Source organism: Gopherus flavomarginatus, chromosome 14, assembly GCF_025201925.1.
Source record: "Gopherus flavomarginatus isolate rGopFla2 chromosome 14, rGopFla2.mat.asm, whole genome shotgun sequence".
In the NCBI taxonomy this organism is placed as follows: Eukaryota; Metazoa; Chordata; order Testudines; family Testudinidae; genus Gopherus; species Gopherus flavomarginatus.
The window spans coordinates 8347729-8372303 of NC_066630.1; the positions used below are offsets into that span (position 1 = coordinate 8347729).

General features: G+C 42.3%; 1 protein-coding gene across 1 annotated transcript in view; it reads right to left on the minus strand.

The window, feature by feature from the left end:
- LOC127034425 (hepatocyte nuclear factor 4-beta-like) overlaps positions 1-22294 on the minus strand; it is a 41679-nt gene extending 19385 nt beyond the window's left edge. Inside the window, 3 exon segments of the mRNA XM_050923270.1 lie at positions 10303-10397; positions 13564-13735; positions 22180-22294. Coding sequence (XP_050779227.1) covers positions 10303-10397; positions 13564-13735; positions 22180-22294 — 382 coding nt within the window.
- Positions 22295-24575: the final 2281 nt, after the last annotated feature.

Here is a 24575-nt window from a genome sequence, read left to right on the forward strand (position 1 = left end):
TGTATTTAGGTGCCTAATTCCCATTGGCACCGTTGAGGATCTGGGCCATAGTGACCAAATGTTTCCCTCCATTCGGCAGCCTGAGTAAAACGAGTGTGGGGATTTCTTCCTTTTAGGAAAAAAAATGACTGGTGCTCTTATGGGGGGTCTCAATGTAGAGACCGAAGACCAGGACCGGCCTTTGAGGTGGGCGATACGGGTGCCCGCCCAAGTGGGTGCCGTGTGCAGGGTTTCCCAACTGGGCTGATGGAGGCGGCAGGGCAGGCAGGCAAGCAGCAGCGTAGGGGAGCGGGGGAGACGACCAGCCTTGGCGCCAGGTGACTCCTCCGAAGCAGGGGTTCCCCTCTTCTGCTCTGCTCCACATGTACAGCCGCTACTGTTCCTGCGTTCCCCCACTCCCCCACCTAGCCTTCTTCCTGGAGTCGCCCCTGGCCACTCTGGACTGGGAGCATCTCCTGGCTGCTCTGCGGAGGGGGGCTGATGGTGGGGTGTCCCTCTCCCCTGCACCCATGTATCCAATTTCCGGTAAGCTGGAGTGACAGGACAGGGGAATCTGTGTGTGCTGCTGCCTCTCTGGGTGTCTGAATAAGCCTAGTTCAGGCTCCTGGCTCTCAGTGCTTTCTTAAAGACACAGTGCACTCACCCACTCAGGCACACACACACACTCCCCTCAACACAACACACTCCTTCACACAGTCCCCCCAACACACACACCAGGGCTCCCTGTATCCAGGTCATTTCTCACCTGGGCTGTTCTGAAGCATCAGGAGCTGCTGCTCTCCTGCCACAGGGAAAGTGACCTGGATACAGGAAGCCCTGACATCTGCTCCTTGCTAACCCTCTCTCACAGCCCCCTAGGGCTGCACGGGGTGGAGGGGCAGCAGTCCAGTCTGGGAGCGAGCAGCAATGTCAGCTGCTCTGTGCATCCAGGTCAGGTTCCCCATGTGGGTGCAGGAGGGGGATGCAAGGTTTAGGGGAACAGGGTTCACAGTACAGGGGTTAGGGGCTCAGGGGGTGAGGTGCAGGGGTAGGAGTGAAAGGGGCACAGTGCAGGGGGTAGGAGCTCAGGGGTGAGGTGCTGGGGGATAGGAGTGAAGGGGGCACAGTGCAGGGGTTAGGGGCTCAGGCTGAAGTGCAAGGTGTAGGAGTGAATGGAGCACAGTACAGGGTTTAGGGGCTCAGGGGTGAGGTGCTGGGGGGTAGGAGTGAAGGGGGCACAGTGCAGGGGTTAGGGGCTCAGTGGTGAGGTGCAGGGAGTAGGACTGAAGGGGTGTAGAGATTAGGGGTGCGGAAGGGGGAGCAGGCATTGGGGCAAAGGGGGAACATGCAGGGGATAGGGAGGAAGGCAGAGTGGGGCATGTGGGAAGCCCTTGGGGGCCAGGGGCAATGGGGGGGTGCCATGTCCATGGAGGCCAGGGGCACCAAAATGCAAGTATGCCCAGGGTGCCATTTTACCTAAGGCCGGCCCTGCCAAAGACTGAGTAGATATGGAGACCAAACTCCCTTGGAGGTGGCTAAAGCACTATGGTGGAAAGGAAGTGCAGGCTGCCCAAGATGTACCTGGGCTGTAGAGAAGTCTTCAGGCTCCAGGGCACATTTCACAGACAGAAAATTCATGTTAAGGAAACTATTATACTATGAAAAGAAACAGTATCTCCCTCCAGACCCTCCTCGATGTGGAATAAAGCTGCTGTCACTGGTTGTTTTCCAGCCTTGTCATGAGACTGGAGATTCCAGAACTCACACCAGTTTCTTACTGCCAAGTGGAAACTGGGTACATCTTGAAGGCCTTGCATCAGGGCTTAAATTCAGCTGGAGCCATCCGGAGCAGAGCTCCAGTAAATATTGTCAAACTTGTGGGAGCCCTGCTGTGCCCCATGGGCTAAAATCCCAAATCCCATTGCACCCCGCAGGGTGAAAGCCCTGAGGCTCCGGGAGGTACTGGAGGAGAATTTGTGCCCTTGCAGCATTTGTCAGTACAGAGAGAAGAAGGGGTACTTGATAGAGCCACTTGCCTGTCCTCCTGACCCAACTATATTAAGAGCCAAGAAAGTGAAAGGCGCCAATAAGTGACAGGATAAATATTTTCTGTTGTCTACCCTGTTCAGAAATAAAATATTTGGTTCTAGAGCATTTGAATTTGCTGTGCAGGTCTTCCCCTTTTTGGGGGGCAGGGGATAACAGCATACACTGCATGATTCCCATGCAAAAGAGTCACTGGAATATTGCGTAATGCTTAGGTACTGTGTGTACATATCTCTTCTAAGACCTGGACCTCTCAACAAAATGGGGAGCACTTTCTCTTTTTAAAAAAATGATAATACCTATTTCTTAGATGGGACTTTTCGTCAGTTGATCTTTGCAATCTTTAACATATTTCTCCTCACAACCCCCTTGGGAGGGAGGGAAGCATTATTATCCCCATTGTACAGATAAGGGACTGAGGTCCAGAAAGGCTAAGTGTCCCAAGCTCACACAGAACATCCATGGGAGAGCAGCGGATTGAGCCCAAGTCCCCTCACACCCCAAACCCGTGCCCAACCACTGGGCCATCCTTTCCCCTTAAAAGACTACCGTATTCTACCATAGGGAGTTGGCACCATTTCTGTCCAACCCTGGGCTGTTCTTATCTAAAGGCAGATGTCAGAAGATCAGATGCTCCAAAGCCTGCCTTTTATAATTGTATTGCAGGTGTAGGATACCTACACTTGAGTTACACCTAAACGTTATTGCCCATTCACAGGCGTATCAGGAAATGTCAGCACTGATAGCAGCATGCAGAAGAAATCTCACTGTCCACCGTCTTTGCACGCCAGTCATGAAATCAGCTGGAAACAAGCTTTGCTGAATTTTACACTACAATCGGTAAGGAACTTTTTGCAGCCGTCAAACCTGGGGCTTGATCCTGGAAATCCGACTCACCCATGTAGCCCTGTTGTGTTGAATGGACCTTCTTATGTGAGTAATGATTATACATGTGAGGAAGGTTGGAGGATTGGGCTATATAACCAAACCCCGCCATTTATTTTATAGAGGTCCCATAAAGCTAAATAAACCCATTAATATTCCCATAATGATCAGCTCCCTTTAAAAGAACTTGTTTATCTCACACAAGTTTCCAATATAGCTTTTATGGCACATATTTCAGTACTTCCCGCACACACTGATAAGGTCTATCTTCTAGCGTAAGTGGATGCTACAGAATGACTTTCTCAAGGTGATTTTGTTGTTATCACTAAAAGTACCTAAGAAGCCATGGCATAACACATCTAACGTAGTTAATATTTTACATACCATGAAATCAAGTTATTGCTACATGATAACTGCATTGCGATATTTATTATGCTTGTAAAACTAGGGGAGAGGTCAATCTGAAAGGCTGCATGTGGCTGTGATGGCTGAAAGGCCGGTGTGCTGAAAAATGGATGGCCCCAGCAACCCAAACATCATGCTTGGAATTTGCATTGGAGTGGGCAGACTTGTACAAAGGGCCATATCCAATGCACTATCCCACAGCCACCTGTAGCCTACTGTTCCCAGGAGATGTTTGTTCAACAGTTAGGGCAAGACTCAGATACTCCAAGACCACAAATTTACTTGCCCCTTGAATAGTTGCTCAAGACACATTTCAAATATTGGCAAAACCTGAGATTGCATCAAATTGTCCTCTCTGGGGTGAGTTCCTAAGGGCTTGCCTACAGGGCAGTTGAATGTGTGGCAAGCCAGAGTGTGACTCCACAGCACACTAGCCTGCTGGGCATGAAGGGTACATCTACACAGCAAAAAACAGCCTGTGGCAGCCAGTTGCAGAGCCCAGGTCACCTGATTGCAGTGTGGACGTTTGGGCTTGGATTTGAGCCCAGGCTCTGAAAGTTGGCGAGGGGGAGGGTCTCCAGCCTGAGTCCGAACATCTACACTGTTAGTTTTAGCCCCGTACCACAAGGCAGAGTCCGTTGACCTAGCCTCAGACTTATTGCCCCAGGTTTTATTTTGCTGTATTGATCTACCGGAAGCCACTGTGTGGAGCCTGCTACAGCCCATACAGCCCTAGCACGCGCTGACATCCATCTATAGCAGCATCCACACTGTAACTAAAACATGACAAGCTCTTGTGCTGTGAATTCACACCCTGGCATGCTGTGCACTAAGTCACTGTGTAGACAAGCCCATAGTCACAGGATTAGGGCCATGAGGGGATGTTACTGGTCCACGTGCACTGAGATTTTCCTGGTAGCTGTCAGTGTTGATAGCGTGGAGGAACATCCTTTACCTGTAGGGATCTATGCATGGCTTTATTTACAGAGGGCAGCAGAATACCTGAGGCTCAGAATACCTGAGGCAGGAGATCTGGGTTCCATTTCTAGATCTGCCACTAATGTGCTGAATAGCCTTTGTCGAGTAGCTTTTGTTGCCATTGAAATGCCACCTTTCCACTAAAAAGCCTTTCGTCAAAATAACTCTGACCGGCTGTAATCATTTCCCAACCGGCTAGAGGAATGGAAAAAGCATAAGAGCAGAGCAGACGTGAAAAGAGACCTCAGCTGAGTCATAGACAGACCTCCTGACCTAAATGAGAAATGCAATTCCCTCAAGGCCCCCGAGGGGAATTCCACAGCTCAGGCCCGGTGGTTGAACAATGCCTGCCCCAGACCGTTCCTGATTAATATAATGACTGACACTCCAGCAGACCAACCTGTGCTGACTCTAACAGCCAAGCAGGAATATGGGGTCAGGTCTCTATATTGTGGGTTGTTAGTGTCTGAACCCATGTTGTCACACTCATCCCATGAAAGCTTCACTTCCCGTCAGACTTTACTTGACTCTCTCATTAATCCCGGTCTATCACCCTGCAATTACAATATCAACTAACCCACAGGCTAAGTGATAGGGTGGAATAGACAACTCTTGTTTTACAGCCAAAGAACAAAGGAATAGTTCATTGGGGAATGGGCAAAGCTGTAGTCTCATTTGGGTTTCCTTCAGCCCACTACTCATCCAAAAGAGCTCTGCCACCTATGCTTGCCCCTGTTAGAGTCCATCAGTGCACACAGTGCTGCCTGGAATGGAAGTCACTGCTGCAGACACAGCATAAAGAGAAGCCAACCTTCTGATGTCCGCAGCTGCTGGGTGATGAAAGAAAGGGTATGTCCAGAACTTTTCTATAATGAGGAGAGAGGGAAGGAACCTTGCCTTGGGTCCCTGATTACTGCTTAAGCCTATATCCCTGCAGAGACAAACGGGGAATTTGTTATAGCTACAACCAACCTGGCATGTTTGAACTGTCCTGACTGAGGAAAGCACAAATCAAACTAAATACGTTCTCCATCTGACACAGAAGAGAGAGCTTAAATCGTTAGAGCCGGCCTGGACCTTTCTTCCATCAGGAGCACATTGAACATGCTGGCCAATCAGAGTCCAGGCAGATTGCAAAGCACTGCACCTATTGGATCCTGAATAAATAGTGCTGTGTTCATCATCCATGTAGTGGAATTACAGTAAACAGACTTTATTTACCAAACCTTTCTGTCCTTGCTCCATTGCCACACAGACTAGAACGGGGAACAGAATACATGAATCATGTGTGTGCACCAACCTGAAATCCAATAAATAAAAGTGTCAACATTGATTCCACCTCAGCAGCAGCAAACCCATCACTTTCCATAGAAGTTTAGGCAAAACTTCCCGTTTAATAACCATCCGTCCAAGTTAATTGTTCTATAACAGTCAGTGTCCTCGTTTAGCATTACCATTCTTGAAATGATCTCAATAAGCCAACTGGAGGTCCTGAAGCAAGTGCGTGTGCGTGTGTGTGCAGATTGACAATTATGAGTTACACAATAATTAATCTGGCAAGGAGATCTGGTGACATCTGGTGAGCACAGTGCTTTCACAATCTTCTGATCCACAGTAACAAATTGACCCTTTCTGTTGCCTAGGCTGAGGAGAAGAGTCTGATTTTTCAAAAGGCCTGAACCCAACTTCTGATGCTGTACGTGTAATTTTGCACCTGCAACTAAACTGCACTATCCATGTAACTGCCTGCTTTCTGAGTGCAGTGGGGTATAGAAGACACATGAACGCATTTGGCTGTGTCTGCAATTACCTGTGGGAGCCAAATTATGGCCATAGAATCTGAACTTGTTTCAAAATCAGGCAGAAAAGATTTGAAAACTACAGCTAAGTTATGAATGTTTTGAACCACTAAGCAAAAAAGCCCTAGATACCTGCCTAGAAAAAGAAATTGAAGTGAATATTAATAAAATAATAATAATAATATATATTCATTTGGTCTCAACACCTAATCACATCCCATTCTCCTGTGTAAATTCCACCAGTGACCTAAGAACTCTTTCCCTCTATCAGCAACCTCAGAGCAATTCTCCACTACGAACATTCAACTAGTGTCCTGAGAACCTCTAAGCACGCTCTATTCTCCTCTCTGTCACTTGGATCTGCAGCCTGAAAACTTCTAATCACATTCTGTTATCTCCAGCCTATTCTACCAATGAGCTAAGAATATTGAATGCCTTTCAACTAACCATCCCTTTCAACTAACCAACCTATGTATCTTGCTGCATTCTCCTAAACCAGTTGATCCAGCAACCTGAGAATGTCTGGTCACCTTCTAGACTCTCACATCAGTTCCTTGAATGATTTGAAACTTGTAATCTCTCCCAAACCGCTCAGTAACACATTCACAGCCCCAGCTCTCAGGAACCAAAATTAACAGAAGAGGTAGACTCTTCTTCAGGATTAAAGGCCCGATAAATAAAAAGTGAACAATTAGGAAACAACAAAAGGACAGCTAAAGGTAAGGAAAAATGGTTATAGCCCAGTGCCTTTGCCCCACAATTTCAGATGCTGCTTACCCTATGGTCATTAAAGTGTGTTAATAAAATGTACTTAATATTATACAGGTTTTTAAAATAGTGCTCTATTGTCAGAGATTCTACAGTAGGATTTTCAGAAGTGCTCGATTTTGGCCTAATTTTTCTCTGTTTGATGTCAATGAGACTTTTACCATTTACTAATTCTTTAAGCCAAATTCTTTCATTTGAAGTATACACTCATTTTGGGCGTCTTTCAGGTGAGATGTAAACACAAGATCAGAAATCCAATAACACTTTTCACAAAAACAGGTGGCAGCCTTAGGCTCTGGCAAATGCCAGTTTGGATAACAACATCCTGGTTCCCTAAATCCTGAATTCCAGTTTGTCAAAACCAGATCTGCCTGGGAAATAAGATTGGGTTTGATGAATTTCTCAACTTGCTAAAATGTCAAGAAATACCATTCTGAAATTTTCAGAATCTTCCACGTTGACATTTTAAAAATGTCAAATTCCAGTTTTTGTGGTTTGCAATGACTTTTAAATTAAAAATTTAATCTAATTAGTCCAGAAAAAGTTGAAACCAAACACTCATTACATTTTACATGTAGCGGGGTAGTTACCCCGCTCCTGCCCTGAGGGAGTTAAAGCAGCCTTGGAGAGGGCTGTGGCAGAGAAATGCTAGGCTGGTTGGGGGAAACAGCCACAGGTGAGGCCACACCCCAGTCAGGCCACAGCTGGCCCTATAAGAGGGCTGAGGTCCAGAGACTGAAAAAGGCATTCTCTGTAGCTTTGTGAGAGAGATGGACCTGGCTGCCTGGGAAGCTGAGGAGGGTACCTAGGGTGGAGCAGTGCTGGGAAAGGGCAGAGGGAGCTGGGGAGCTCCAGCCTAGCAAAGGCCCAGGCTGCAGGCCTAGTGAAGGGCCCACAAAGGAGTAGCGGGGCTGCAGAGAGGCAGCCCAGAGATAGGCAGAGGCAGCTGGTCCAAGCCCCCTTGCTGATAATGAGTGATTTATAGACTGAAGTCCACCCCAGAGAGTAGGGGCTAGATGGTGACTGGCAGTAGCCACTGAGGCAAGGTGGTGGGGGTTCTCTTGGGTGGGGAGACCCAGAGTGTGGGTTACTGCCAGGGCAGAACCCTGACATAGAGGGGCACTGGGGTCAGCGGCAGGTGAGACACTGGCCTGCAGAGGGCACTCAGCACTGGAAGAGCTAATTCCCTGGATGACCAGCAAGAGGCGCCACAGAGGTGAGTCGTCCCCTCACCACCTTACAGATAAACAAAAAACATCTTGAAATTATTAAAACTAAACATTTCAGTTGACCCAAACCAAAGAAAATAGATGTATGTGTTGGTTCGTGAATATTTTTGAGATTTTGACTTTTATGTCTGATTTTAGACAGGGGAAAGAAATCTGAACTCAAAAATGTTTTGCAGGATGGAAAAAACAGTTCCCACCCAGTTCTATTGTTGTACTCCAGACCCAACATGCCAGGTTATTGATGAGTTTGGTCAAGATGAATCAGGCAAGTATTTTTTGTCAGAAAATGCAGATTCATTGAAAGCAAAACTCTTCATGAAACAGTGTCAGGTTTGACGAAACACCAGACTCAAGACTATTTTGGTTAAAATGGTTTCATAATTGTTGAAACATCCCAGTTTGGACAATCTTCAACCAGAGAGACAAGATGGGTGAGGTAATATCTTCTATTGAAACAACTTCTGTGGGTGAAAGAGATGAGCTTTCAAGCTATTCAGAGCTCTTTTCCACTTCTGAGAAGGTCACAGATAAAGCCAGGATGGAACAGATTATCTAGCATAAGTAGTTAACACATATTGCAGGAGACCATTCAAGGTGAAGTGGCCAATTAATGCCTCTGCAGTCATAGGACAAAAAGGGGGATTTGAGGGGTACTAAGCTATAAATCTAGTAAAAAGAACAGGAGCACTTGTGGCACCTTAGAGACTAATACATTTATTTGGGCATAAGCTTTTGTGGGCTTCATCGGATGAAGTGGGTTTTTTTAGCCCACGAAAACTTATGCCCAAATAAATATGTTAGCCTCTAAGGTGCCACAAGTACTCCTGTTTTTTTTTGCTGATACAGACTAACACGGCTACCACTCTGAAACATATAAATCTAATGTCTTTATGAAGACCGTGAATTTGAATGTCTAGCAAAGCTGTGAATTTTAACTCCCAGACTCATCTTTTGAAGGTGTTGTGCAGGTTTCCTTTGAGCAGGACAGAGATCGTAAATAGGGTGATTGTCTTTTGAAAAGTGTTTGTCCTCTGGTGGTCTGATGTCATGCACCCTGTCTGTCTAATAGCCTAGGACCAAAAACAGCTAATGCAGTCAACAATATTGAACCAGGAATTTTCTATTCTTTTTTTTTCTTTTTTTCTTTTTTTTTTTTTTTTTTTTGAGTCAAAATAGCTTTTTGTTTCTAAACTTTTTGGAAATTAATCTTAAAAAAAATTTAAAGGAAAAACGTTTGAAATCAAAATGAAATGTTTCAAAATAATTATCTGAAATGAAACATTTTGATTGACCCAAAGCATTTTTTTTTAATTTTATTTTTCAAATTTTTGGTTCATGAGCATTTTCAAGATTTTTATTCTTTATCCTGATTTGGAATGTGAAAATTTTTGAAATGTCAGCAATTCTCTTGGGATAGGAAAACTGTTTCCTACCCAGTCCTAAAGAAAGCCACATTGTGGTAGATGTAGAGGAAGAGAATCCCTGCCCTGAGGAGACTTTAGTCTTGATAGATAAGACAAAAGGTGGGATGGGAAATAGAGGCTCAAGTGTGGAAATGCCTTGCTCAAAGTCACACAGTACAACCAGGGATAGAATCCAAGTACTCTGTGCTTCGCAAGAACTTTCCTTGACCATAGGACTACACTTCCACTGTAGTATGTTATGGCGGATGCCCTACAAAGTTCACATGTACAGTTAATTCATTGTACTGTACAGTGAATTAACTGGAAAGAAGCAAAGGGTCTAAACATGCATTTAGAAAAATAAATACTAAAAGGACTTTCTGCTTCAAGAGAAGGATCATGGCTCTACATTGAATTCTTTTTTTAAAATGGAAATATACCTATCTCATAGAACTAGAAGGGATGGTCCATGAGTCCAGTCCTCTGCCTTCCAACAGGACCAAGAACTGTCCCTGACTGATTTTTGCCCCAGATCTCTAAATGGCCCCCTCAAGGATTGAACTCACAACCCCAGCTGGGTTTAGCAGGTCAATGCTCAAACCACTCAGCTATCACTCTGCCCAGCTGCAAAAAAAAATAATGGGCTTTCTGCAGCGAGAGAGCAATAAAGTGCTCACTGATTCATGGGGAACCATCTGCTTCTGCTCTGTAAATGGAAACACGATTGTGACATTTACTGCTGCGGGAATAGGGTGGGAGACAGCACATAGCTTTGAAATGAAAGAGGACACAAAACCTTACAGCACCTACCTTCTTTCTTCATCCCGGCCCTGAAACACTTCTTCAGCCGGCAGTACCTGCACTGGTTTCTCTTGTCTTTGTCTATCACGCACTGTCTGCTGAACCTGAAGAGAGCAGGGCAAACATTGAGGAAAGTCCTGTAAATTATTATTAGGTGTATTACAGTAGCACTTAGAAGCCCCAGACAAGATCAGAATCTCATTGTGCTTCAAGCTGCAGTGAAATACAGCCCCTGTCCTGAAGAGTTTACAATCTAAGGGCGAGGCTACACTACAGTGCTACCTCGATGCAGCTGCACCAATGCATCTGTGTCACTGTAGCATGCCTGGAGAAGACACTATGCTGATGGGAGAGTGCTTTCCTTTTGGCATAATTACTCCACCTCAGCGAGAAGCAGAAGCTACTCGGCGGGAGACATAGTGCTGGCCTGAACAGCACAAAACTTGCATCGTTTTGGGCGGAGGGGGAAATGGGACATTTTTACACCCCTGAGCAACATAAATTATATTGACTTAGGCTGTAGTGTAGACTTGCCCTAAGTAGACAAGGCAGACAGACAATGAGTGAGAGAGGAAGCAGTGACCTCCAGCAAGCTACTTCCCCTCTAGCAGACTCCTAGGCTACTGTCCTAGCTACTGGACCATAAGTAAAAAGGGCAGCGGGTTGAAAATTTGAGTTATTGAGCTACAATCAGTATAGAAGGAGAAGGCAGCCACTCTCTCTACCACAGAATTATAGCCTGAAATTAAAGCACAACAGTAACGCCATCATTCCTACATGGAACGTGACTTCTATTGTAGGTAATGCTGGTCAGAAATTTTATGACCGCACGGTATTTGGGGGAGGCAGAGGGCTTGGAAAATGCTGAAAGTGCATCGAAATGCATCGAAAGTGAAAAGTTTAGTGAAAATGTGATGATTTTGACAAAATTTCATTGGGGGGGGAAATGGAATTAAGCTTTCTCATAAGGTTGAGATGTTCCGTTTTGACTTTTTTGGAATGGAATGTTTCAAGTTTTCCTTTTAGAAACAACTCTGTGTGTCAAAGTTTTCTTTTATATGATATAATAGAACAGGTTTTTCTTCTGCTGAAAATTTTGGCAAAAATAAAAGCTCTGCAGGCTGGGGACTGTCTTTTACCATGTCCCTTGTTCTGTCTTGTCTATAGGTGGTCTTGGTAACGGGGAAGAAGTGTGTGCTAGGAGTTCCTTCCCATAGTGCACCAAGGGAGATATAGTCTCACCAGGGAGCCCTGCCCATATGGGAGAATGGGAATCAGGGAGTCATGGAGTTTAAGGCCAGAAGGGACCATCAGATCATCTAGTCTATAAAATACAGAAAATTCAGGCCTCCAACACCTGCCACTAAACCCAACAATTGAAATTAGACCACAGAATTATAGCCCTCAGGAGACACAGACAATATTAAGTGCCACAGGCAAGAATAGGAGGGACCGAGGTGCACCTAATGCCTGAGGCCCACAATGGCAGGGAAATGATTATGTGAGATATGTCCAAATAATCCTAGCAAGTGACCCACACCCACAGGCCTCAGACAAAGGGTAAAACCACTCCAGTGACAACTCTCATGTGGCACTGTGGTGCCTTTAAGAATAGAAATACTGGGGTTTGGTCAAAATGTGTGGTTGGTTTTTGTTTATTTTTTTTTTACTGGAAACCAAAAGCTTTTCATTTTTCAGGCATTTAGTTTGTCATCAAAAATTTTTAGTTAGTGGAAAACCCAATTTCCTGTCAAAAAAGTAGTTTTGATGAAAAATTTTCAACCAGGCCTGGTTTATACTTGACACACATTGACAGGGCATTGTGAATCCAGGCCACCTCTGCTGTACCTGTTCTGTGGCTAGATAAAGCATTTTCAGCCTCCAGAAACCACAACCTGGTACATTTCATGAGCAATAAGTACACATGACAATTTTTAAAAAGTGAGAACAATGGAGCATGAATCTACCACTGGAAAAAGCTGTTAAAGTTTTTCTGTATGGTCAGAAAACATCCATTGTAAAATCTGGGGTGGTTTTGCAGAATGGCACAGAGCCTGATTAACAACCTAAGAACTCTCTGAGGAACTGACATCTGTGATAAACAATGTTGCTCTGAGCTCAGCTAAGGACAGAATGGCCCAAATAACAATTCAGAGGATGCTTGGAGAATGCTTGTTGTCATTGAGTTGGATTTGAATCAGAAGCTCTTCCCTAAGATGCTAAGTATCACACTGTGATTCATGGATTCTAAAGGGATAGATAATACAGCGAAATAACTACTTTGCTCTTGGGAAGACGGGAGCAGCAGCTCTGAGAAATCTGAAGAGATTTCCATTTTCCTGCTGGTATTAAATATATTTGTTGGGGGGAAAGTGCAATCCATCAAACCCATTGTCTTCTGTGGATGGAGTATTCTGGAGTGATAAGTGCCTTATATGCAGGTTCATCTAAAACAAACAGGGAGGCAAGTGTTTTACAAGTTTGGAACTTCTTTAACTGAGGAATATCGCTGCAGCAGAGTGAAACTTCTCAAGTTCCAGTTCTATATGAATAATCTTCTATACGTTTTTCCCCTTCTTTTAAGTAAACATCATCTTTCTAAGGTCAACCAAGGTAAACTGCTGTATAATTTATGGCCCATTCCTGGCAAATAATCCTTCTGAGTATACTTCTGCATGCCAGAATGTAGAAATCATAACTGCCCCATTTTTGTAAAATAACCGATGTATGGCAATATGCAAGCCTTTATGTGTTTTTAAAAAACAAAATGAAAAAAGAGAGGAAGGCAGGCTTTGGAGACCTGCAGATTTAAATTGTAATTAACACAGAGAAAATGCAATAATTCCCCTGTTTGGAAACCAGGCTGTGGAACTTTGGCTTGACATTTGCTAAGATCGTTGGGTCACCCAGTGAGAACCTGATAATAGTACTTAGTTCTTTACATGCATTAACCAATCCTCACAAGTTCTCTGGGGATATAATTGTCCCCTATTTTACAGGTGGGGAAAGTGAGAAACAGAAACATCAAGTGGATTATTTCAGATAACATAAGGAATCAAGGTCAGAGATGGAATTAGAATTTAGGAATTCCCGGCTCCCAATCCTGTCCTCAGAAAACCAGATTTCATTATTATTATGCACATTACAGTACTGCCTGTGGCCCAGACTGAGATAGAGGCCCCATTGTGCCAGACACTGCACAGAGACATAGTAAGAGATGGTCTGTGCCCCAAAGAGCTTACAATGTCAAAGCCCAGAAGTGTTTAATACCTGCACGAATAGACATGATTCTTGCGGACACTTCTTCTGAAGAACCCTTTGCAGCCATCGCAGCTGGAAGCCCCATAATGTTTCCCAGTGGCACGATCCCCGCAGATGGAGCACAAGGAGCTGATGCCATTGGCAAGCAGGCTGGCATTTGTCGACTCTGCTGGTATGGCTTCTGCAGACCAGACACAGAATCAGTTAGGCCTTTTCAGCAGGAACCAGGGTGAAATGAAAGCATTGAACTATGCACATAATTGTATACCCTTGCCCTCTGCCCTAAACATGTGTACACACGCCATTCCTATGCCATTGCTTCTAGGCAGATGGGGAACCCTTACTATTTTCAGGACCCTCGAAGTACTAATAAGGATGTGCACAGGGCCATTTTGTTGATAACAACTTCTAAATTTCTTCCAACAAGCCCAGAAGCCACATCTACCCTTGCCTTATAATAATAATACATGGAGATATACCTAGCTCATGGAACTGGAAGGGACCCTGAAAGGTCATTGAGTCCAGCCCTCTGTCTTCATTAGCAGGGCCAAGTACTGATTTTGCCCCAGATCCCTAAGTGGCCACCGAAAGAATTGGGCTCACAATCATGGGTTTAACAGCCAATGCTCAAACCACTGAGCTATCCTTCCCCCTCCTCAAGGTTATTGAATGTCTTTCCATGGACTTTAATGGGAGCTGTTTGGGTGTGTAAGTTAGGCAGTTAGATACCTAACATTAAGAATCCACATCTCGTGCACTCCCAAAACTTGCAGGCATAAGTTTTAGAGGATGAAATTGACACCACTGTGAAAATTTGGCCCTTACAAGTTACACATTTTTGAAAATTCTGCCCTGACTTTAACCACAAGACCAGACTTCCTCTTAATCCTTATAATTATGGGTGCAGTTTGGAAATGAGACACTTTTGGAAAGAGCCAAATGATGCAGATCGCTTCTTCAGGGGTGCCCTGGTGGAAGGTTTGTGTTAGTATTAGTCAGGGCCAAGCTTTTCAGTATATAGGGCTGACTCTGTGATGTCGAGAGATCATCACCAAAGTCAATAGGATAGGAAGGCATTCAGCACTTCTCAGGATCAAACCGATAGTGGAGAAACCTCCATTCAGATCATGTTGAGAGGGAGAAAACCCAAGAGAGAATAGCAAGCCCAAACAGGAAGAGGTAACACAGAACACCGAAGGATACTCAGAATTAAAACTCTGAGACTGTTCTTCCCAGTTAGAATGGGTGGCCATCAGAGGCGGTCAGAAAATGCCAATTGTTTTATAAGGGAAATTTCAAAAAGAAATTTGCTTCATTTCATTTTCATCAAAATTTCACATGAAAAAAAAAAGGTTTTTCCCATAAAAACCTAAGTCTTTGGTTTTCAAAAACCAAATATTTTTACCCAAAAAGTGACATTTATTTTGATGAAATGCAATATTTTTGCTGAAGATACTTTTTCCACCAACAATTGTGTACTAGCTTTAGTGACTTCTTCGTTAATGATTAATTAATTATTCTTATTAATATTATTGTGGTAGTGCCTAGTGAGCAAGCCGGTCAGGGTTCCAATGTGCTAGGCATTGTACAAACATAAAAAGTGACAGCCCTGGCCCCCAAATGCTCGTAAACTAAATGACAAGGTGTAATAGGTGGATGAGGCAAACAAGTAAACCGTACATATGGGATAGGGGACAAAAGGTAGCATAATAAAATAAATAAATAACAATTAATAAAAAGTGCAGAATTCTTAGCCAACAGTATGTGCAGGATTCACAATTTGCTACTTCTCAAATTCTGTGAGGTGCAGTGCCCCCAGCTTTCCCCAATGTCAATGAGTGGTGAGTGGTCAGCCCTTTGGAACTGGTGCTCAATATCTCACTAGTTAAAGCCCATAGGCAGCAGATAACCCAAGTTTACACTGATCTTGCCAGCCTTACATTGGTGAGGGTTAAGCACAGGATGAACTCACTCTGAACAATATCTCCAGTGTACTGTATTGTGTCAATATCAGCTGCAGTTTCTTCTCTGAGCAAACATATGGTTATCCAGACCACAATGAACAAAGTCTCATTGGTTATTTGATTTTAAGTTCCAGTGAAAAAAAGTTGCACTACAAAAATGATAAATAAGGAGCTCAATTCTCTCAGTTACACCTATGCAAGCCACGTTGACTTCAGTGGCAATGGGCCAAGGCAACTCGGGACAGAATTTGGCTCCAGTGGGCTCTTCATTTTTCAATAGAGCCCAGTTCTTATGGGCAAATATCTCAGCAAAGGGCCAGACTGTGAAACCCTGGAGAGCTCTTACGCACAAGAGTCATTGTGTTGAAGTTGCTCGGTGAGTAACTGCTCACAACATCAGTGTGGGCTTCCCTACCTGGTCCTAAGTCAATGGGACTTTTGCTTGAGCAACGGCTGCAGGCTTCAGTTCCAGACTTTTGGGACCTAGTTCTACTAGCCTTTCTCTCACCAAGTAGTAGCTCACCTCAGCAGCAGTCCCATTGATTTTCAGTGAGCAAGGCATTACTCAGTGAGTAGGTGGGGCATAATCTGGCCCTTTATTAACACACTGGTAGCTCATTGTATCTAAGTACACTCACAATGTTCAAGATCATTAGAGCCGGTCGAAAACCTTTGAATGAAACATTTTCTCATCAGAAGAGGTTTCATCAAAGTTTTCTGTGAGGAAAGATCAGTTGGGAGAAAGTTCCACTAGGAAACTGAAAACTGAACATTTCATTTTGTTTCAAGTTGGCATTAATCTCTGTATCTGCCTAGTGGGAGTTATAGTTTTGGGTTCTCCATCCTCCTCTATGGACCCAGTTCTGGCCAGAGTACACCTCTCATGATGCACCACAGTCTCTCCCTGTGGCTGAGACACCATAGTGCATCATAGGAGTTTCATGATCTCTTTGAAGTTAAGGACCAAATTCTGCCCTAATTTACACCCATGAAAATGTCACTGACTTCAATGGAATTGTATAGCTGTAAAATTAGGCCAGGATTCATTAACCCAATGCAGCGTAAATCAGTCCAAAGTCCAGGCCACTGTGTGCAATGACGTGTCCTTTTCAGAAGATGATAGTGATACGGTTGGCAGTAGTTAGCAGCTCAGCCAGTGTGCGTACAAATGTCAAATCACTATTTATACCCCTGTCACAAACTACTGACTGACTCCAAATAAGGAAGAGCAAATGAATAACAAAAATCCTGTTTTCATGAAAATGTCACTAGACACGTGTTGAAGTTGCAAACGTTGGGTCTGGATTTCCAACTACACAAAATTTGGGGGTAGACTGAGCTGTACTAAGAAAGACAGAGATACATAGTCACTAGAGGACATATACTTAGTCCAACATAAAAACACAGCATTGTGTAACAGTTACAGTTGCTTGTCTCCATAATATAACAGAACTGTCTTTAAACAAAATCTTTCCTAAAACTTTTCTTGTGAGAAGTCTGTTGGTCTTTAGCTAGAAGGATGCATCTGATGGCATTCTTTCCAACAGAGACCAGTCATTAGATATAGTCTCAAAAGTTGATCTTAGTCCTGGATGGTTTCTGGACAGAATAGAATTGTCATTTCTGTGAAAATATCAGTCTACTCCCTGGGAGTATCACTGAGGCGTATTTGCTGCCAAAATTCTCTGGCAGAAAAATGACTTTCAAAATCCAAGACTTGCCTGAGTTTCAGAAGTGATGTATCATCAACATAAAATCTGGGAATTTATAGCCTAGCCTGATAGCTAAAAATTATATGAAAACCTCTGTCAAACTGAGGAAAGTTCAGGTCTAGACAGGAGACCAGAAATTATCTGTGGTATATACTGTGTATAAGCATAGCATAGCATGGCTGAAATGAAATTATGCAATTACAGCAAATGAGAGAAAGGGTGGTCTTGTGGCTGAGACTGAAGAGCAAAGTCGGTCTTATATGGCTCACCATGTCTGTTTCCGCAGCCAACAGTACACAACAGACTGATGCAGCTACCATCATGTCTAACTACCTTTAACTTCCCTAACCTTATGGAACAGGTGCCCATTCTGCAGCTGTGTGAGCAGGCAGTAACCTTTCAGTGTGAGACTGAGCAAGACGAATCCATGACTGCTGTGATTGCAGTCAAGTGCCTTAACCACTCAGCTACCACTCCTTGTAAAATTTATGCTACCTGGGTTTAATTCTCAGCTTAGCTATTGAACTGCTCTTGCCTTTGGACAGCCACCTCTTTCTCCTCCAACCTTTTTGTTTTGTTTATTTAGATTGGGGCCCTGATCTTGGTGGAGTCCACTAGATACTACTGCAATACAAACAATAAATAAGAATAGAAAATGGGCCTTAATCAACACCCAAGATTTGAATGCCTCAAAATTTGGACTAGGGCTAAGAATTCACTTCAGATCTGAATTTTGCTTTTCAGATCTACTTCCAGTAATGATAAAGTCTTTAGTGGCTATCTGTAGAGGTTTGATAGAGCCTTCCATCCATGCCCCAGATTGACCTATTATATCTTTGCAGTAATCTAGGTCCTCATTTTTAAAAACTGTTTATGCACCTAAAGTGATATAGCAAAAGGGGCATATGGGGTGCATATAGTGTTTAGTTACCAATTTTGAATGCACTAAAACTGGATTTAAATGTGCCAGATTTTCAGTTTTTGCTTGTAAATCTAAATTTGGGGAGGACACAAAAATGTGAGTGGCACTGCCAGCTCCAAAATGGCAGCATGCAAATTCAGAGGTAGGATTGGAGTCTACTTTGAAACGTCACTCTGATACAATTCAAATACATTATAAATCAGTTTGGCAACCCCCACCAATCTGAGGTATTTTAAAGATCAAAATCAAAACCAGCCTAGATTAACTGTTCCTAAACTCACACAGTAACTGACCTATCAGAGAGCTATCAGCATGCTTGATAACTTGTGGAATATTCAGGCATTCACACCCTCTGACTGGTAGAACATTTCTTATTGCTTTAGAATTATCTTCATTAGCTGGACTTGTCCTTAACTATGACTGTACAAGGGTCAGATTGCAGCTTGGCCGAGAGTGAGTTTTTAAAAGGGTCACGTTAAACTCTTCAGACTCAGTTTGGTGGTTGAATGCGATGGTAGGTAAAGGAATCACCAAAGACAGGAGCTTTATTTATACTGCAATTGGCCAAGTGATTAATGTAAATTTACAGGAAAAATTATATCTGTGATGAAATATGTGATGAGCACCACATAAAGGACTAAGTAACAAGATAGATGCAATTGTAGCCAAGTTAAAATAAAACAGGATTGGACCAATCAGGAATATTTCTCCAGTTAATAACAGGGTATAAAGGAAAGAAAAGACTAACATTGATTTTCCATCTTTTTTTTTTTTTTTGGTCACTCTTTCTATCTGAAATAGACAAAATTTTAATGCCCTCTTTCACTCCCACAATGGATTCTTTTATTCATTTCTGAATTAACCATTGCTACGTTAACCACATTTGCCAATTGTATATAACGTACTAAGAAGCTTGAAGATTCAGAATTAATTCATAGGCTTCCCTCATGTAAAAAGAAAATTATAATAGCTAAAAAAAAGTAAGGTTAACTTAAGAGTTGGTTGAAATTGTTCAATCAATGGCAAATTTTGATGACAAATGGTATTTCAAAGAAAGCAAAAATGTTTTACAAAACAACACTAGTTTCTTTGAAATTTCCCTTTTTTTACAAAAGTTTTAATTTCCATTGGGAAAAATACTTTCTCTTGCTTTTTTACTTCTCCTCTCAATTTCCGAAGGAGAATAGAAGAAAAGCAAGAGAAAATTATTTTTTTCCCTCATGAAAAATACAATTATTGAAAAAATTCCAAATATTTCATTTTGAAATTGTCATTAAAAATCATGTAAATCTTTGAAATAAATGACAAATGCTCATTTCCTTTGAAATTTTTCATTACATATACTCACCTTTCGGCTAGCTAGCTCCACTTAACTTATTGCCCATTTATTATTAGTTTGTGGGTGCAACTTATCGTTAATAAGTTGTATAAAGCAAATACTGATTTTATGGGAAAGTCAAATTTCAAGAGGTGCTTCTGATATTGCCACAGTATTTTACAAGTGTCCAATTTCACTAGCTTCACCCAGAAGAACTGACAATTTCACTGAGCTTCTTTGAACATAATATTTTATCCTTAACATCCGTACTTATACAAACACAAAACTATGATGATTTAAAATGTTAAGGAAACATTTCGACTAACACCCTCTACCACTGCCATACTGGAACAGACCAATCTTCCTGTTAGCCTGGTATCCTGTCTATTAGAATCACTAGTGTTATATATTTCAAAGGAAAGTGTACGCCATCCAAATATAGTGCATTAATAGACTCCACAAAGGAAATAAGTTCCTGTTCTCAGCTCATGATCATTTTATGCCTTGAAATTTGAGGAGTGAGAGCCCTTAGCTAGATTTAAAAAAAAAAAAAAAAAAAGTAAGTATAATTACACATTCCATTTTTAAATATAGCTTTATATCTTACTTATATTTTAAAATAAACCCGTAATCACTATTGGCTTCTATAATATCTTGCAGTAGTGAGTTCCACAGGTTAATTATAAATCACAAAAAGACCCAGAATTTCCTTTTCTCTATTTTATATTTGCTGCCATTTAATTTCATTAAGTGATTTACAGATTTTAGAAAGAGGCTTAAGGGCCTGATTCTGCTCTCATTGGGGTAAATTAGGAGTAACTCCACTGAAGTCACTGGATTTATATCAGTGTAAAGATGATCAGAATTTTGTAAATGCAGAATAAGGCCCTAAATTCATTAGAATATATATGTTGAAGACCTGCTCCTGCTCCTACTAAAGTCTAGAGCCAAATTTCCATTGGTTTCAGTGAGGCAAACTAGGGTCCTAAAAAATGTATATTGATTTAATATGAACTAATTCTCAGTTTTTTATACACACTCTCTAAAGTGAGAATATTTCTCTATTTTAATACTTTGTAAAAATATTGCTAAAACAGATTGGGAAGTCATGCATCCTGAATGCTGTTGGTTTAGAAAACATTTTCATGCATAGAGATTTCACCTCTCTTTTTAAAACTATTCTTACAAGCAGTAGAAGAGGCTACTTACCAAAGACAAACAAGCTAATTTCAAAACAGCTAGTTCCCGAGAGAGCCAGTTACTTATTAACAATAAGGCAAATAGCCCAATACCAACCTAGATAGCCTTCGCCTTTAGAAAAAACTGAGCCTGTAATTTTCACCTAATGAAACACCACAACAATATAGGGTTTTATGCCACGGTTACATTGGATTTGGGGACAATTTGTGCAATGGATAAAAAATGTATCTTGTTGTTCAAGAAGTGAGTGCCAGGGCAAAACATGTTTACTGAAGACATAGTATTACATGAAAACCGTTCAGTGAAAATAACGTGAAATCTGATATACTCAATTTTGAGCTGCCAAATTTTTCAAAAATCCTTTTCCAAAGGATGAACTTTTCTTGAGACCAGTTTACAATTCTAATTTTCTTTGGGCCTTTTCATTTTCTTTTGAACATAAGCTCTGAAATCCTTTGTGTCCCACATAAGCATGCATAATAATTTTGAGTTGCTGGCAAAACACATTTTGAAAGCTGTTGTTCCTGATTTCCTTTTGATGAAACCACTAATGTGCAAGTATAAGTGATGCAGTAAGAAATTAATCGTAACTAGACTAAACCTCTTGACATTTCACTCACTTAGACTATCCAGGCAGGCTGGACTATTCCCAATTTTATTTATGATGTTGGCCTTACACTGCATAATTTACAATGTCCTTCACCTCACATTTCAGGCGATGGACGACTAGTGTTTCTAGAAGAGCGTTTACTATTTAAAATGACATCAAACAAACTTCTGAATGCTCCAGTCCCAAATGCCGCTTTGCAACTTTCCTGGAGTTCTCTGGACAAGGCAGATATTTGCTAGGGTCAAGCACACATTACAGCCATGTTCCTTGTGTGTTGAAAAGACTTGGGTCAAGCTTAGTAAATGAGCTGTAATTCCCAGGTAGGTGATCAGAACATTTGGATATTTACTTTACTAGCTAAAACCCTTTGAATAAGTGACCCTAGCTCACAAAGTATTTTATGAGTAACAACATAGATGGTGCTTATAAGGATTAAATTGCTCAAACCAAGTTAATATACACTTGTCTTTTTTCCCAGAAGTATCGCCATACATTTGTGTCTATGTCATTTTAGGAGAACAATTTTTTCTTTGTGTGCGAAGTAATTTCACTGCTCCTTAGATATAAAACAGAATGCATATTACAGAGCACCAGTGATATTGAAACTGTTCGCAAGAGACTGCAAGCTCTTCTGGCAGGGTCTTTATTTGCATCATACCTAGCACACTAGGGGGCTGAATAAATGAAGAAAAAACAACCCTATGCATTTCAGTTTTGAAGGGAACGATCGTACTCTGGCCTGAACACAACCACAGCCACAACAAAGGTGGATAGTTACTTGCCTTAAATATTACACCTTCCACCCTTTTCCCTGCACCTCCTATCTATCTTTTCTAGGCGTTCGACTTTTTCGGAAAGGTAACCGGGGTTATTTAAGAGGAATTGAGCAGAAATCTCACCCGTGCTAGTTGGCAGCACCCGCAGGTTTTCAAACTCCAGCATGGTGTAAGAGGAGTCCAGGGATTCAACATAATCTGGCATATCCATATCCATTATGGCTTGACAAAGCTTCATTATTACTTGTCAACAGCAACGGAACAGGCCAAAACAGCCCTGCTGTCAATCATGGCCAAGGTTTCCTTTGCAAAAAGAGAGACAACCCCAAGGCCTTGGAGTGACAAATCATTACCTAGCTCCCCCACAGTCCCCTCCCAGTGCCAAGAGAAGGCTGGAGGGGAAGAGGGCGAGCCTTTACCTCTCTCTCTCTCTCTCTCTACCTGTGTGTCTGTGTCCTGTATCATGATTATATGACGCAGATAAGGCCTGGGCTAAATCAGCTTGGATTGCATCCTCAGTTCAACACCATGTGGTTTATGGCAAGCCCTGTGTAAACATTTTGAAAAGTGTAGCAGTGAGGCATTCACACACTGAACTGTTCTTTCAGGACAAAGCTCTGGGTCATGTCACTTAGCACTCGGGTCACTTCAATGACACTTGTCTCTGCCATTTGCCATCTGCCCTTGTAAAAATGCCAGGTGGAGTCACTTGTGCCAGGGGAGAGGGGGTGGGAATCAGTCTCAAAGATGGCCAGAACACATAAGGCTTCACATGTGTGTAGTACTTGCTGCCTAATCCAAAACTCAATGAAGCTAATGAAAAGGCTTCCATTGACTTCAATGAGCTTTCAAACCTCTCTAGACAGGTGAGTACTGCAAAATAAATAAAAACAAATGGGACTATCAGACTTTCCTTCAAACCGCCCCCACCACACACACACACATACCCCCACAAAGTCACGTCTGTGATATTCACAACCTGTTTTAGCTGTTTGCCACAAACATTCTAGTTAAGGTGTTTAGATAGCCCCCATTACCACAGTATCAGAGCAGTGCCATACAGTCTTTCATGTATTTATACTCACATCACCCCTCTGAGATAGGAAGGAACCTTTTATAGATGCTACAGTTGACAGATGGGGAACTGAGACAGAGAGACTAAGGCCCAGATCCTCAAAAGGTAGTTAGTTGCCAAATTCCCATTGATTTCAATGCAAGTTAGATATTTAAATACCTTTGAGGATTTGCACCTTTGTGACTTGCCCAAGGTCACACAGGAAATCCACAGCAGCAGCAATTTGACCGTGGGTCTTCCAAGTCCCAGGCCAGTGCCCAAACCATTGAGCCATCCTTCCTTCCCATTCATCAATATTCATGGCGGTGATTTATTCTTCTTTAAAAGGATTTTTTCCAAAAATGTAGTCTTGCAAATACTCATGCATATATGTGTTTGCATGAAGAGTCACACCAGAAGTCATCTTGAAATCACCTTAATTTCCCCCTTCCTTTTTAATAAAAGTTTCATTTATCCAATTAGGTATTACAAACAATGCTATGCGAGATTTAGCTGACCAATCACACACCAGGAATAACGAAACGCAAGCCATGACTAGGTGTCGTGGATGCAAATAGTTTACAAACAAACCTAAGACTGGGAGAGCTGTTCACATAAAACATTTGAGCAATGAGCAAATTCATAATAATCTAAGTCTGTTCATGGATAACTTGCAAACAGAAGAAGAGATTAAGTTCATTGACTATATTAGGCATTTTGTCCATTTCTAATTGCAACTTGCATCCAAATGCTTACCTGCTGTCCCACAAATTATAGCCCTAAGCCTGACATCAGCGATAGAAATGTTGCCAGTATAAAAAGAGCAGGATGAGGAGATGTTGTGTACAATTGCATATATGGAACTTGACCCACCACTGAAGTACTGCCAGCTCTGAGGTAACCATGGCAACTATTTAACAGTAGACAGCTCAGTTTAGAGTGGGAGTGAAGATGAGCCCGGCTCCCAGTTGAATCTACAGAGGAGTCCAAGTATCAGAGGGGTCGCCATGTTAGTCTGGATCTGTAAAAAGCGACAAAGAGTCCTGTGGCACCTTATAGACTACCAGACGTATTGGAGCATAAGCTTTCATGGGTGAATACCCACTTCGTCAGTGAATACCCACTTCGTCAGATGCAAGTGGGTATTCACTCACGAAAGCTCATGCTCCAATATGTCTGTTAGTCTCTAAGGTGCCACAGGACTCTTTGTCACTTTTTACAGAGGACTTGTAAGTTAGGCAGAAGTAATTAACCAATCCAGAATTTGGGCAGGATGCTGGAGTTGATATCACTAGTCTTGTGCCAGGGGATAATGAATGTCCACAAGCGCATCGATAAATGAAACCAATGATAGAAAAATGAACAACATTGACAGTAGTCAAGACCTTAGTTTTAATTCTCATCCAATACTTCTGTCATCATATTGCCCCTAACAACATGGAGGCATTGGTTCAGTACTGACCCA